The sequence below is a fragment of the Protopterus annectens genome, chromosome 3.part0 (genome assembly GCF_019279795.1).
Source record: "Protopterus annectens isolate FY-2018-M chromosome 3.part0, PAN1.0, whole genome shotgun sequence".
Classification (NCBI taxonomy): domain Eukaryota; kingdom Metazoa; phylum Chordata; order Ceratodontiformes; family Protopteridae; genus Protopterus; species Protopterus annectens.
The window spans coordinates 1,792,123,162-1,792,139,386 of record NC_056731.1 but is presented as its reverse complement, the minus strand read 5'-3'; the positions used below and the strand labels follow the sequence as shown (position 1 = coordinate 1,792,139,386).

The following is a 16,225-nucleotide window of genomic DNA, read 5'->3' as shown; positions in this document are numbered from 1 at the left end:
CACAACATACATGCACGCGTGCATGCACACACAGACGTGCGTGCACACAAACACACATACACACATGCTGTTCGCTTAATGTTGTGGCGGAAGGAAGAATACTTTAAGGTGGAGATCAGTTCAAGACATGGCATGAGTTTAGGTAAGAAAGTTTTAACAGTATTAATTGAATGGGTAATTACTTGAAAGTACATTCCGTGTCCATGAACTGGAGAAATTCAAAGTGTGGTACCATATTATTACTTGACAGCTGTGTTTTATTTCATAGGTATCGACCCCCTACCTCTCATGTGCAGGCTTGGTTTGATGAAGCAAAGTGGTATTCATTCCCTTATCCACAAGAGTGTAACCCCTACTGTCCTTTCAGGTGTTCTGGGCCGATATGTACACATTATACACAGGTACTGTACAATGCCTGTCAAATAATATTTGATTACAAAAATCTGGTATTGATTTTTATTTTACATAAAGCATTAAGGTCTGTATATTCCAAAGTGTTTTTTTTTCCTGTATATGATGGTGACTGGAGGAGAATTAGGTAGGTAGCTAAACCTTCCTTCAGTCATGTTCAGAACTAAGTTTTCCTAAATCTTTAATTTCTTTTATTTCTAAAAACTGAAGTGGGCAGAGAAAGCATGATATTTTCAAACACCTTCGGTTAAATTATTTCTGAAGGTTAACCTTGGCTCTGACAATACTTTTTGTATTATAATGTGAAATAAAGAAGTGATTCCATTTTCATATTGTAGCTAAGCTAATTTAATGAATGTAGGTTAGTTTGTGCTGTATTGTGTTAATATTTCCCCGTATATGAGCATATAAACTAATGAAGTGGGCAAGTCTCACATTAAAAAAAAATATGAGATACTGTTCACATTAGACTGTGAATGGCTTGTGTATTGTATTATCCTACACATGAAAAAAAAATGCTTTAAATTAACAGGTCTAAGGCGTTTTAGGTGGCTGTAATTAAAATGTAAATAGTGAAACCCAAAAAGTCTTAACAGTAGCACATCATGACAAGTGAAGACATGTTGGCACTGTTAACAACAACAGAAGGTTATACTCGAGAGACCGAATATCTCTCAATTAGGTTTCCTCAGTACAAGTGAAGCGCTACTCGAACAAGTAAAAACATGAAAGATTTATTGAATAATCCAAACAATCCATATAACGACAGTATGGTCAAGCGCTTTCATCTGTACTATACAGACTTCATCAGAACCCTTCTGTTCTGATGAAGTCTGTATAGTACAGATGAAAGCGCTTGACCATACTGTCGTTATATGGATTGTTTGGATTATTCAATAAATCTTTCATGTTTTTACTTGTTCGAGTAGCGCTTCACTTGTACTGAGGAAACCTAGTTGATAGATATTCGGTCTCTCGAGTATAACCTTCTGTTGTTGTTTGCTGTGCGTGGTAGTATTATGTTGGCACTGTTGTCTAGTGGGAATACAGTTTGTATATTTTTGAAGAAATCTGTTAAACTCTTGTCCTTGAAGGTGACAATTTCTTAAATGTACTGCACTTTCAATATCTCTCCCTTTTTAATTTACTTACTGACAGGTCAAATGAAGTGTTATATTCACAAGTGTTAAATCCTGCTGCCCGTGTCAAAAACAAGCTAGTGTAATCGAATGCTTGTTATTACTCTGCTGTAGATATAGTCATCAAGCAGATAGTTCTCCGATTACTGTAAAGACCATTATGCACACGCTTGATGTTTTCCTTTATTTAGCTGCACAGTATGGATTTCACTGAACGTACTTTCAGAAAGCTTATTTGCTGTTTCACAGGATAAAATAAAATAACTTCTATCATGTCCTACAGCAATCAGAAGCATCAACATCAGTGTCTCTTTTTTCCATTTTGCACGAGAGCATCATCTGGAGTCCATGCATACACCTCCTGCTGGCTACACCTGGAGCCAATGTGCACACCTCCTGCTGGCTGTCTTGTTGTAGTCATGAATTACAACAAATATATGATAATGTTTTCCTCTGATTTACTGTAGCATGGTCATAAGGGTGGAGCCTGAGTCATTAAACTCACACTACAGGCATGAATACATTTCACACATTACCTGCCTTTTTGCCATAAATTATTGCTATTTTTTTCTATAAAGGTAAAATTGATAAAACATGCAGCACATTGACATACTGAACATACCAACAATTATCCCTTGTATGCAGTCCTAGCTTAAGTGAAGCTGTTAGACACTCTGGTCCACTTCCACTGTTCAATCCACCATTGGGGCAGTCCCAGGTCTGAGAGCTAGTACTGGGGATGCATGAGAAAAATGGTGCAGCCAAGCAGTTGATGTTCATCTGGGGTCATGCAAACTGAGATGGGAGAAATTCCTTTGAAAGCTTGTTTACTCAGACATTTACTGAAATATGAATACTTGTATAAGTAATAGCGTAGTGCTGAATATTACTCAAGATGTGCAGTTGGCATGGCAAATACCCGTGGCAGTTTTCCTGAACATCATCAACATTGCAATAGTTTGTAAGTCACTTAGGTTTAGAAATATTAATGTGCATATGAAAATATTGCATATCTTCATAACTGGTAGCAAACAACTAGCAATATGTCCAGTACAGGGTACTATACAGCGACTGTAACAATATATCTTTCTGTTTCTCATCACAGTTCTTCACACTATTTCTGTCAATAACATACAACCCTCAAGTCTGAGCATATGAATTTGAATTTGAATAATAAGTGACAAACCAATTTACATGTCCAATATGCATGTATGTATGTGTATATATATATATATATATATATATATATATATATGTATGTATATATTTATTTTTTATATAAAATGTGTGTGTGTGTGTGTGTGTGTGTGTGTGTGTGTGTGTGTGTGTGTGTGTGTGTGTGTGTGTTGACTGAGTAAGCCATCCACTGGGCACAATTGTTTCTTTTCATGAGTAATACGTTAAGTAAAGGTAGAAATTTATCAAGCCCTGTACCTTGGGCACACAAAAGTAGCCCAGTGATTTAGCAGAAAGCCGCAGTTTTTTTGATAACACATCAAAATTATGAGGCAAAATCACAATCATTTTGCAAAACCACAATCTGTGGCACAGAGTGAACTATGGTTATTTAGCAACTTCAGTCCTCAGTAATTTGCCAGAAAACCACATATCTTTCAAGAAGCAGGCCAAAAACATCAGGTGAAATCAAGATGAAACTCTTGGCAGGGTGGATGAAAAAGTTATTCAGTTTGTTAATGACCCTGTACCTGCCAATAAACACACTTGTGTTACATACATAGTTTCCACTAACTGTAGACATGCCAGAAAAGGGTGAAACTTGGCATATTCATTACTAGTGGGATTTGGCTTTACTGGTCTGAATGTACCCGTAAAGGCTTACAAAGTAAAAAGTCTTAGGCATTCAGACTCTTATAGCTGAAACATTGCTAGGTATTTAAAGTGTGATTTGCATATATCCCATGGGCCTCTATTACATGAGATTTAAGGTTTTATACAGTGAAGACTCTAGCTTGGCTTGGTCATTTTGTAGTTTTATTTAATAGTTTGTGAGACCTTGTTACCCTTTCATTTTAATGGTATTTGAAACATTTTGTAGGCACTCTAATGTTCATGGGAATCAGGCTTGGTTTCTAGATCTACATTTCCAAAGTATGCCCTAGCAATTCTCTTGTGCTGTAGTGTTGAGCTCAGAAAAAGGTTAATATACAGCATGTTTACAGCTAATAACGTTTGGTTTTACTGGTTTGAATGCAGTAGTAAGCATGTAAAACAAAAAGTTGTGGATTTGGAAGCCATGTAGCTGAAACACTGGGGTGGCCTTAATGGGTGATATTATAGTACAAAAAAATAAGAAAAGAGTGTTAGTAATAGATAAATTAAAGACATAGAAACTGAGTTTATGGATTACCTGGGAAGGGAAAGATTTAGTGTAGAAGATCTAACTCTGATAACATCACAGAGGGATATAACTTTCTGTTGCCCACAGGAAATGGAGAACAAAGAACGTGCCCTCAGTTTAGAAGAAAATTATCTAAGAGAAGAGGTGCTTGATTTAATAGAGATGGCTAGACATGTTAAGATTAATGAAACAGACTACAGAAAAATCAATAAAACCCCAAAATTTAGAAGTTTGATAAAACAAATGAACACAGTAATTAGAACTGTTTGTAGAGATTCATGTGATATAACAGAAGTAAACTGGATATGTTACTGTGCATCTAAATTAATAGATAAAGTTTTACCACAAAAACACAGGGCAGTAAGGGCAAGGAAGGGGAGAAATCAAACTTCATCAAAGAAGTACTGAACAGTGAAAAGTATAAAGCAATTAAGACAAGAAGTGTCACTGTTAGAAGAGTATAGAAGAGGGACCAGATCAACAAAAATACTCAAAGATAGATGTGATAAAAGCAATATGCAGTATCAGAACAGTCAAGACCTATCCTATCGTGCAGTATCGTACGTAATGCATTAAAAATAACAGCACAGGCAGAAACACTTAGGAGATATACAGATAAATATAAAAGAAAAGTACAAAATAAGCAGTTTATTGATGACGCAAAAAAGCTTGATAGTGCATTGGGAAACAAAGCAAAAGGAATTGAATCACCACCAAAAAAGAAAAATAGATACATTATGGAGAAATATCTATGAAGATCCTGTGTAACATAACAAAGAAGCTGAATGGCTAGAAAAAGTAAAAGAAAGAATAAGACATTCAAATGTATAGGATATGAAATGGGATGAAGTAACAGCCAGAGAAACTGAAACAAAGTTAAGACAAGATCCTAACTGGAAAACCTCAGGCCCATATTCAGTACCTAACTTCTGGTAAAAGTATTGATATCTTTACATGAAGATTTAGCCATGAGTAAGAACTGTAAATATACGCACCCGGAACAGACACCAACCTAGAAAACAGGAAAAACAATACTCATACTTAAAATTGAACCTACAAGCTATCCTAAAACTACAGGCCAATAACTTGCCTTCCGACAATGTATAAACTATCCACAGGAATTGATGCCAGCAGAGTTTATAGTCATTTAGAAGAAAACTCAATCATGACTGTAGAAGAAAAGGGCAACAAAAGAAAGTCCTATGGAACAAAGGACCGTTTGTTGTTAAATAAAGTCGTAATGGAGAACTGTAAAAAGAGGAAGTATGGCTAGACTACAAAAAACATTTGAAAGTATCCTGCATTCATGGATAAAAGAGTGCTTAAAAATGTATAAGATGCACCCTACACAGATTACATTACAGCGACCATGAAACAGTGACAAACCACTTTGCAGTTAAGCCATGATAATGGACAAATTATTATTCTGGGGATAAAAATTCAAAAGGAGGTATTCCCAGGTGGCTGTCACTGCTGCTCTTTTGTCTTGTCATTAATCCATTAAAGTGTCTACTAAACATTAGGTCATTACTATAATTTGTCTCAGAAAAATCATCTTTTTCTGGATCATTTAAAACTATACATTTCATCAAACGAGGAACTGAAAGCACAACTGCAAGTGGTCAAAACTTTTTCAGATGATACAAGAATATCATTTGGTCTTTATAAATGTACAAAAGCAACCTTTAAAGCATGTAAACTGCAGCACCAAGAAAACTTCAGTCTGCGGAACAAATGTGATATTAAAGAACTTGATCAAGAGGGAGTGTATAAATATTTGGGAACTGATGATGGATCAACAATTAAACATGAACAAATGCGAATAAAACTTAGTAAGAAATTTTTTAGAAAGCTAAAATTAATACTGAAATTAGAATTAACATCTAGGAACCAAGTCCAATCTGTAAACCAATATGTTCTTCCTGTCCTAACTTACAGTTTTGGAGTGATTGACTGGCCACAGGAGGTGTTGAATCGGTTGGACAGGAAAACCGGAAGGATGCTTCATGCTTATCAAATGATTTATAAAAATCAGTGTATACCAAGACTATATATTCCCCATTCTGAAGGAGGTATGGACCTCCTCAGAACTGATTTACATGTGTAGGTCTGCAGTCGTAGGACTGCATACATATCTGCTAGCATCACAAGACCCAAATATAGTGAACATTTTAAAACATGAGGAGAATAAGTCTAAAATGATTTCCCTGCTTAGTTTAACAGAAGCATATTGCTGTTGTGCAGATAGAACATACTAGTGATATAGGAAGTGGAAAACTGTTTGAAGGCTGGCTACTTCAGCAGAAATGAGACAAAATGAGATTGACGACAAACTTGGAAAGGCAGTCATTATACATAGGTACCAATGAAAAGAGAGGCTAGCTTCACTACTTTATAACCTTAACAGAACTCAGGAAGTAGGTTAGTGGCTCAACAGGTAGCATTTTTGCTTTTGGTGCTGTGGGTTCTACTTCCACATCAGGTAATTGGGTTAGGTTTACTAATAATGTACTGCAGCATGGAGGGGGTGCTGCACACCTGAGTGTTTCACCTTACAGCTGAGACATTAAGCTGAGATCACATCTGCCTGAGTTGGAAGTAGCTCAGGTGGATGTAAAAGATCCTGTGGTACTTGTCAAAGAAAGGCCAGGTAAAGTTTGCTAGTGTCCTGGCCAAATTTACCCAAATTTGCCTTAATTAGTATGACTACCGCCTCCTGTCTCTCCTGAAAAGAGAATAGTGATCTAATGTTACAAACACAGTGAACAAACGGTAAATAAAAGTAATCCAGCTGCAGTTTCTTTGTTGCCCAATGTAACCCTATTCTAGATGCTGACATAAAGAGGAAAATGAGAATATTTAGTGTTGTAATATAAGAGATTCCTTAGTTAAATACAGCTGCCAGTTACCTACCTAGAAAATGAACTTAGCATTCAGAATGCTAGCAGAGGTAGCTAGTACAATGCAAGTCAAAGATTTCTGTTTGTTCATTTTCATATCTAAAGAGTGTTTCCATTTCAGTAGGAGTAGGAATTGTAATTTTAGCACTGATACTATAAACACTTGAATTTCCAGTAAGTTTAAATGCTCTCCCTGTGTTTGCATGTTTTCTCCTGGGTGTCCTCTTTCATCTAAAGTCACACATGTAGGTGAAATGACGATCTCTCAAATTTGCCATAGAGGTATGGGTGTGTATATGTGTATATGTATGTGTATATGTGTGTGTATATGTGTGTGTATATGTGTTTGTGTGTGTGTGTGTGTGTGCACGCATGCAAGCAAGCACGTGTCTACATTACGACGGACTGGCTTCATATCCAGGATTTGTTTCTTACTTTATTTCCACTGTTTGCTGGAATAGGGTCTCCTTCTTTTGTGATCTAGAATAAAACTAAAAGTCATAAAATTAGTGAATAAATATTTTTGTTTCATAGAGCTTTAAAGCAATGGCCTAATTAGAAGTAATTCTTAGAAAATGCAACTATGTAATTACAGAATATTTTGTTTTATTCTAACGGTGTCAGCCCTAAGTTTGAATATTTCAGCAGCAAAAAGTATGCAAATAGTTGATATGTCTTTCAAGTTTTTGAAATTACTTTTTATTTTTTTTTCTAGATGGTATGGGCTACAACAAGCAAAATAGGATGCGCCATTAACACATGCTATAATATGAATGTCTGGGGTCAGATCTGGGCAAAAGCAGTTTACCTGGTTTGCAATTACTCTCCAAAGTAAGTATGCATTAGGCCATGCAGTATCCAGAATGCTACCTCAGTGAAGCATTTTGTCATATGTCCTGAAAATGTTATTTCATTGTGATTCACATATTCACTGATACTATCAAACACAAGAAAAAATCTACTATTCAAGAAAGAAGAGGTCTATGTGAGGAAAAGATTGGGCTGTTGTAGCAAAACAACAGAAAACATGATGCTCAGTCCTGCCACCCTTGAGAGTCAAAGTGTGAATTACCTACTATGAAGTTCAATTAACTGTTTCAACTTTGGGTATCTGTGGTCATAGTATGGTCGGAATGTTACCTTGAACATGGAGATTTTTTTTATAAAGCATGGAGCCTTCTTGCAAATCAAAGTACAGCTGAGGTTTGCAAGTTATCTACTTTTGTTTGTGAGGATAATGTTTCTTGTGGGGTTTCTAATATTTATTGGATCAGTTTACTGCAGAGCTTGGGGTGAAAACCAGCATGTCCAAACAGAAGGTCATAGTTGAATCTAAGAAAATAAGTGAACTCCTTCCCGCAGATGAGGAGGGAGCATCTGCTTCATATTGAAGTGTTAATTATCTTGGTGGCTTGTTTATTAACGATGATGTTAACAAGTGGATAACAGTGCAGACAGTGCTGCAGGCATTGAGCTAAGCTGTGCTTGCAAACTGAAAGGCAGAGATTAACTAGAAAATTGAGAGCTTCTTGCTGTGTTTCCATCCTCATCTGTGGACATCCACATTGAATAGTGACAAGATGAGAAGCAAAGACGTACGTGGTGCAAATAACATTTCTTAATCAGGCTGGAGAGCTTACTCTGTATGATAGACTGAGGGACTCAGCAACCTGTAACAATCTGATAATAAACTGTTGCTTCTCAGGATTGAGAGAAGTCAAAGTGGTTAGACCATCTCCTGAGTATGCCACTTTTGTGACTTCCAGATGACAGGCAAAGGTCATGGCCAATGAGAAGGAAAACCCAAAACAAATCCATAGCACTCTAGAGAGAACATGTCTCTCAGTTTGCCTCAGAATGCCTATAGATCCTGCTGGATGAGCTGAGAATGTCTGCTGTGGGCAAGGAAGACTAGTACACTCTTTTTAGCTTCATACAACCATGATCTCCATCAGAATAAGCAATAAAATAAATGGATGGATGAATAATGTAAATGATTTAATGGCAATCATTTGTACAACTGACTGCTAGAAAAATAGAGTGGACCCAAATTGCCTTCTAGAAAACAACAAATGCAAAGAAAATTTAATAAAAGTAGGTTCTATGAAATAACTAAAGTAAACACTACACATTGTAGAATAAGAAATTCCACTTTACAAGATGAGGCATAATGTTAACAAAAAGAAATGCTAAAAAAATAAAAAAAACTTTGCACTTGATCTTTAAATGTGTCCAGCATCTGCTGTTTTCCTTAACTCTGTAGGAAGGTGAGTCCGTACAGCAGGCCCAAGATTAGACAATGACCTTTCACCATTGGAGATTAGTGCCGGGGTCAAACAAGGGTTAGAATTTCTTCAAAATTTTTTGGCGAGCATAACTTTGTTGTCTAATAACCAATTTTGTTTTAAATGGGGGAGTACTTAAGACTTTTGGCTTTTCCCGGTTAGGGGTCACAACAGCGGAACTCTGGTCCACTCATGATTGGCAGTGGATTTTTACGGTGCTGAGTTGCCAGCCCGATGCCCAACCTTCAAAGAAGGCATGCCCATTCACGCTCGCACCTACCTGCATGTCTTTAACGTCACTTGACCACGGAGAGGACATGTAGACTCCACACATAAGGCGCTCCAGCTGAGAATCAAACAGGAGAACCTTTTGCTGTGAGGCGACAATGCTAACCGCTGCACCATCGTGGCTCAAATGGGGGAGTACTGATTTTGTTAATTTTAAACAGCAGTGAGCTAAGTGGATGTGTAGCTCTGCCGGTAGGTTACAGTGATGGGTGTGAGTATTTGCAAGTTAAGACAATGTTACACTTTTTTACAGTAGTTTGCATTGACACTAGAATGCAGTGTCATAAATGGAAGACTATATTCAGTTTTAGAGTACATTTCTTGCTAGGGCATGATATATAGAAGGTTAGAAAAGATACAAAATATGTACCTAACAAGGCATATCCAACAGTTGGAACATCCACAGAGGTTCCTCACTAAAAGAATACAGGGAATAAGTAAAATGTCCAGTGCAGACCGCCTCAAGGCCCTATCCCTGTATTCTGTCTCCTACAGGCTTTTGAGGGGAGATCTATGCCTGGCATACAGGGCAGTGTCAGACCCCACTCTGGACCTCCTGCATATCCACAAAACAAACAGCACCAGAATTAGTCATTCTAAAGACTTAAACCTTGCCTCTGATATAAATAGGGTCTGCTGGAGAGATAGGTATGTATCCCAGGAACTACCCCATGTATGGAACACACTCCCCATCCATGTGAAGCAGATTTCCTCCCTAACCCAATTCAAGTGCAACTCAGACAATTTTATGGGAAACCAGAAATGAATCCATGGTTTGGCATCTATGTCTCTAATGGATGCAGGTAATCTGTACATGGTTCATCTACCAGGCCCATGCTTACCCTTATAAAGGGTATCAGAACTTGTCAGAGATTTGGGATGCATGGCTAAGCTTAAAAAGGCCCTTGTAGTCATTAGCCTAGTAAACATCTATAAACCTATATGTTCTTCTATAGCCAGATCTACAAAGATCCAGTTGTGGCTTTTTTTTATTGTTGGTATTACCCTATGTAGTATGCATAAAATTGATGGAAGTAGTGTTGTCTCTAATTAGAAGTGCTGTTCATTCACCATGTCTAAGGCCTCAACCATTGTCACAGAATATCCTGTAATTAAAATGGATATAGTAAGAAGGTCAGAGTTATCATTTAGCCATGTTGCTATGGTGCTGATTTTGTGTGTGTTTCCCTTAAGTAGCTAGGCTTTAAGTGAAGTTCATTTTGTGCTGATGCTGTCATTGTTTAAACAGAATATCCATAGTCCTTGTTTTTAGTAAGGCTGGGTTTGTATTATTTGAAGGTTATATTTCTTGGGTTTGGGTATTGTGGAAACTGGGATATTTAACAGATGGTTGTGAGGACCAAGGTTCAGTTATATGTTCCCAGCCAAAATAATTTTAACAAGTTAGAAGTATATTTTACAGTGGGAGTTTGTAAACAGGGTATTCAGCTTAGGAAAGCTGTTTAGAAACTATAGTAGTATGCAATATAGTTTTCTAGAAATTAAAGTCAATTTGGAGAAATATTCTTCCAGGAAGGGTGTTGGGCATATTCTGAAGTTATTAGATCAAGGCTGATGAAGTATTGTACTGCATATCCACTGGAAGTATACCAGGCCAGTGAAAGCAGGGTATAAGTGTAAGCTAGAAGCTTAGAATTGAAAGGGATGTGTAGCTGGTAGGCATAGTTGTGCTTGGAGTGATCAAAGTTAAGGAATGATATGGTTAGTACAGTTGCGCTGAATAGGAGAGAAGAATGTTTCTTAATAAGACGTTGCTGATTGAGAGGGTATGAGTGGAGAAAGCAGTGATATTGTAAAGGTGCTGTTAAGCACTACTGTGTCTGGATAAGAAAGTAGCCCTGTATAAAGATCAATAATTGGTTCAGATGGAAAACAAACTCCCATGTCCGACCCTTAAAACTTTCTTGTCACCCAAGCAGGGAGTGATAAAGTTGCATAATGTAGGAGACGCTAGTATAGAAGAGCTTGGAAATAAGGTAAGTCAGGTGAGCTGCCATCAAGAAACTTCCTTTTCAGCCTTGCTGATATATAGTACAGGAAAGCAAGAATGCTGCCACCAAGCTTGTAATTTAAAGCAAGTGTTGGAAAAGAGTACAAATGTCACTATTATTAGAAAGAAACTGTGAGTATGAGGTGTGAGTGGTTGAGGTTTTGGATGATGTGGGTGTGGTGCTAGGGAGGTAATAAGAGTAACTATTTGAATTAAGTTATATGCTGCATGGATGAGAATGGGGTAGGGTGGAGAGTGAAATGAAGCTGCCCATAACATGGCTGAACAAAGAGGTTAACCCTACATTTAAGTAGAACATTTGGTACTAATGTAAAGAGGGCACAATAAAAAGTCAAGCAGCACTGTGATAACATTAGAATCAAATAGCACCTGAATGGTAGGGGTGGAGATAGTACTAACAGTGCAGACGACTGTATGCTCTACAATTTAACACCAGATTTAAAACTGATGATGACAGGACAATGTGAAGTGTGCTGTGCTCTGTATATATACAGAATAGCTAACAGTTTGTGGAAAGAAACTCCATACACATTGTGAATTGTGCACACACTCCCACACATAGTCGGTGTGTTTAGTGTGTATGTGAGTGTACATATGAGTGTGTATATGTGTGTGTAGGTGTTCAAATGTGTATGGGAGTGCACGTATGTGTGAATGTGACATTACATGCAAGTGTATATATATTTGTGTGTGTGTATGTGATTGTAAACACATGTGCATGGCTAAGCATTTGTGTGTGTGTGTGTGTGTGTGTGTGTGTGTGTGTGGTCTCTGTGGACCCTCCATGGACCATTGTGACTCTTCTGCCTTGCATAAAGGGCATATCTTTTTTTTTACCACAGTCAATTTCAGTACTATCAGAAATAAAATGGCAAAAAAAGCGGCCCATAACATAACTGAACAAAGCAATTAACAATACAAGTGGAGCATTTGGTACTAAGGTGAAGAGAGTATATAGTGTACTGTACTGCGCATACTATTCCCACCCACACTATAATTGTGTTTGATTCTAGTGTCATCACAGTATCTGACAGAACAGATGTACACATTTACACTTAATCTTTCTATTAACATTCAGTGGAAATGTATCCACTGATACGTATAGGTTCATAGATTAGTACTAGGCTAACTGCCCTTGTGGGCCATTTTAAGCCCAGCCAATCACCCCCATGTAAGAATCAAACCCTGCACCTTGTATTTGTAAGGTAAGCACCTTAACCATTATACCAGCCTCCCATCCATTAAAAAATTGGGTTCATATGTAAATATTGGGCTTATTACCCTGGAGGGCCATTTTAAGACTAGGTAATAGCCCAAAAAAACAATCAAATGACTAGCTAATAGCCCAAGATCAGAATCAAACCCTGAACCTTGAATGTATGAGAGGAATACCTTAACCATCAAGCCAAACCCTCAGGATTAATATATTTTGATAATTATAGTAGCTTCCTTTCTGTTACAGTGGTGCAGTCCTTTTTTTCAGATAGTTTCTTACTAAGAGCATTTTATAAAATTCTGAAATACACTACATGTAAAAACTAACATAGTAGCTATGCATGATATATACAGAAAGGATATACAAAACTTTAAGATGAGTATCAGAACCTTTGTCAAATATATCACAAAGTTCCCACAAGTTACAAATATTAATTAAAGTAATAGAAATGATCCATACATTGAGTATAGCTTGAGCTTGATAACGGTTTTCACCACTTTAATATTACTGATAAAAGTCAAAAGAAACATCTTAATAAAGGTATGTAGGTTACATGACTAATGGTCTAACAAAACTCTATCCAAAAGTCCATTTTTATCAAAATTCAAAAGACTAAAAAATTGAACAGAGCACAAGAAATAAAAAATAACCCCCTGCATCCCCTACATGAAGGACTGTATCTCTGATCAACTGCATCCCCCTCACCCTTACAAACTTAAAACATATTTGAGGTTATACAATATTAGAGAAACTACCTTATCTCTGGTTTTGACAGTGTCTGTCATTTGCTCGTCTCCAATTAATTTCTTTCTATGTACATTTCAATCACTTTGATTCAAACAAACATTTGACAAGAATGTGCTTCAACAATACAAGGTCTGTGTATATATATATATATATATATATATATATATATATATATATATCTATATATGTATATATGTATATATATATATATATATATATATATATATGAAGAGAGCGAGGGAGAGAGAGCTATATTCATGTAAGAATATGAAAAACTTTCTTTCAAAATATTTGCCACCAGAACAGTTTTTCTTTTTGAGTTAGGTAACAGCTTATATGCTTTTGCATATTTATGTGCCATATTATTGAAACCCTCCCATGAAAATGCTATTTGATGTAATCATTTTTTTACATAATTTTATTTATATGAACATTATTATACGATGTTTATGTTAATTGTTTTGGATTTACATGGTGGCATATTCACATCTGCAAATTTCTAGATAATATAAACCTGAATGCAATTTTTTTTCATTTTATTTGTTGTAATTTCTTCCAAATTTGGTTCATATTTGGGCATTATACAAAGTATGCAAGCACTGCAATTTGCAGATAAAAATGGAAAACATAGTTTTTTTAATTGGCTTTAAGTATGTTTTAAATATAATCATATGTTGAGTATACCATTATTTTTTAAGGGGATGAATTTATTGTTTAGTTGCAAAGTATTATGTAAATGATGGGATTGCTTATATTGTAATCATACAGTGTCCTATTGTAGAAAATCAGCACAATTTACTCTTATTTATATGTTTTGTTATTAGATTGCATGACTTTAAAATAGCTTCTCTAGATAGTAATGTCATTTGCTGCTAGCTCAACGAAAGAGGGACTTTAACAGATTATAAGTATTTTTTCTGCTTTCCTACCAGTGACTGTTTAGTCTCACTGAAAAGCAAGTTTTCTAACTAAATGAGTTCTGCAAAGTTTGTTTTTCTGCATTTATCTGCATTTTTTTGTGTTTTGCACTTTAAAAGTTGTTTTTGCCTTGTTTAATTCTTGTAGGCTGCACACTCAAGTGTGTTAGCCAATCTAAAGCGTTTACTGTATTCCTGTGTCTAGTTCCTGTGTTTAAGTGAAAAAAAAGAAAGAAAAACAAAAAAAATATCCTTGTTTCCTGCCTTTTCTGAACTAGAATAGTCCAGTTTTCAGGTATTGCTGAATTCTGGGCTCTGTCATAGTTCCTGTGTTGCCCATATCCTTACTTGGATAGGAGGAAGCTTCTTTGTTCACCAGTGAGAGTGGGGAGCTCTGAACAGCCTATCTGTCCCTGGAGGAGTGGTCTCAACCCAGAAACTAGTTGCTTATTGGCCGTTTTGGGCCATTTCCTATCTCTTTCAAACTCCCTGCCTTAAAACCCGCTTTAGCGCGGTTTTGCGTAATTTTGCGCATTGAGCAACGTCGCGCAGCACCATTTATGCAGTTTTAAACAAATCCCATCTCCACAAAGTCTGCTCTTCAATTTTTCCCTTAGAACTAGTCAAACTCTCAAAGTAAGCACTTAACCTTCATTCTACAGCCCAGCAGTTGCTCAAATTTCTCAGTAAGCACTAACAAACTTTAGCACTACACCCCCTTATACTATCCCGAAGTACAAGGTTCCCTATTTGTCCATTCCAGTCAGTCAATAAACCAGTTCTTTAAACTATCCAAGCATGTCCAAAGCGCACTTTCAGGTATACTCTCCAGTCCAGCTGGTGAATCTGGGAATCTTGAGGCAATGTTACAATTGCCTTATGTACACAGACAACCCTCTCTTTCTTCCAACAAACTCAAATATTTGTGAGAGATGCAACTATGCAGCCAAACTGGAGGTCGAGCTCTCTCAACCCAGGACTGGCACAGTCAGTCAGGAGGAGAAGGAAACCACTCGCACCACACAACCAGTCTCACATAGACCAAACGCACCAGCAAACAAGACACATAAACTCATAAAAACATACTCGGAGGCTCTAAATAAAAATCTGCCAAAGCAGCAGAGACCTCCAAAGCAGACATCCAAGCAACAACTACCCCACAACAACTTACACGTATCACATACTTCACAAAGTCATTGTGCCACACAGTCGCAGCCCCTAAGGCTAAATAACACACCTAATATGCTAGTAATTGGAGACTCTATTGTCAGGCCCACTGACGTCCCACTCACCAGACTGAACAAGGAGAGGGTCACTGTCAGCTGCTGACTGGAGCCAGGACCCGCCACATAACACAGGCACTCAGATCACTCCACAGCAGGTACAAATATGACTCTGTCATTGTCCATGTTGGTGTGAATGACCTGAGACATACCTCCCTGGACTACATGAAAAGACACATAGAGGAGCTCTCTGATCATGAGGCCCAGGCCGGTATGACTCTGACCCTGAGTAGCATATTGCCCTCACCAAGAATGATGCCGCAGTATAAAGACAAAATGATCAATTTTAACAATTGGCTAAGCTATTGGTGCCATTCAAAGGGGATCCTGTGTCTGTCAGCCTGGGATGACATGCTAGACAAGCCACGTTGCTTCGCCAGGGATTGCTTGCACCTGTCACCCTTAGGCTTTCGAATACTGGCTAAGGCTGTTGCCACCCCCATAGTGCCTTTTTTAGGCAAGGCTCAAATGACAAACCCGCCTCCATAGACAATACCAGAAACAAAAAACTAACGGTAATGCTACTCAACGCCAGAAGTCTAAACCTCAAGATGCACGCACTCAAGGCACTCCTCAGTATGGAGAAAATTAATGTCTGTGCAGTAACAGAAACCTGGTTTAAGGCTCCAGAGAGCATCCCAGCACTAC

The 16,225-nt window shown here is 37.3% G+C and overlaps 1 protein-coding gene across 1 annotated transcript in view; it reads left to right on the top strand.

Moving 5' to 3' along the window:
• Nucleotides 1-16,225, top strand: part of CRISPLD1 (cysteine rich secretory protein LCCL domain containing 1) — a 694,545-nt gene that overhangs the window by 267,352 nt on the left and 410,968 nt on the right. The window contains exons 4-5 of the mRNA XM_044065835.1: nt 269-401; nt 7,525-7,640. Of these exons, the coding sequence (XP_043921770.1) occupies nt 269-401; nt 7,525-7,640 (249 nt within the window). The remainder of the gene's footprint in view (nt 1-268; nt 402-7,524; nt 7,641-16,225) is intronic.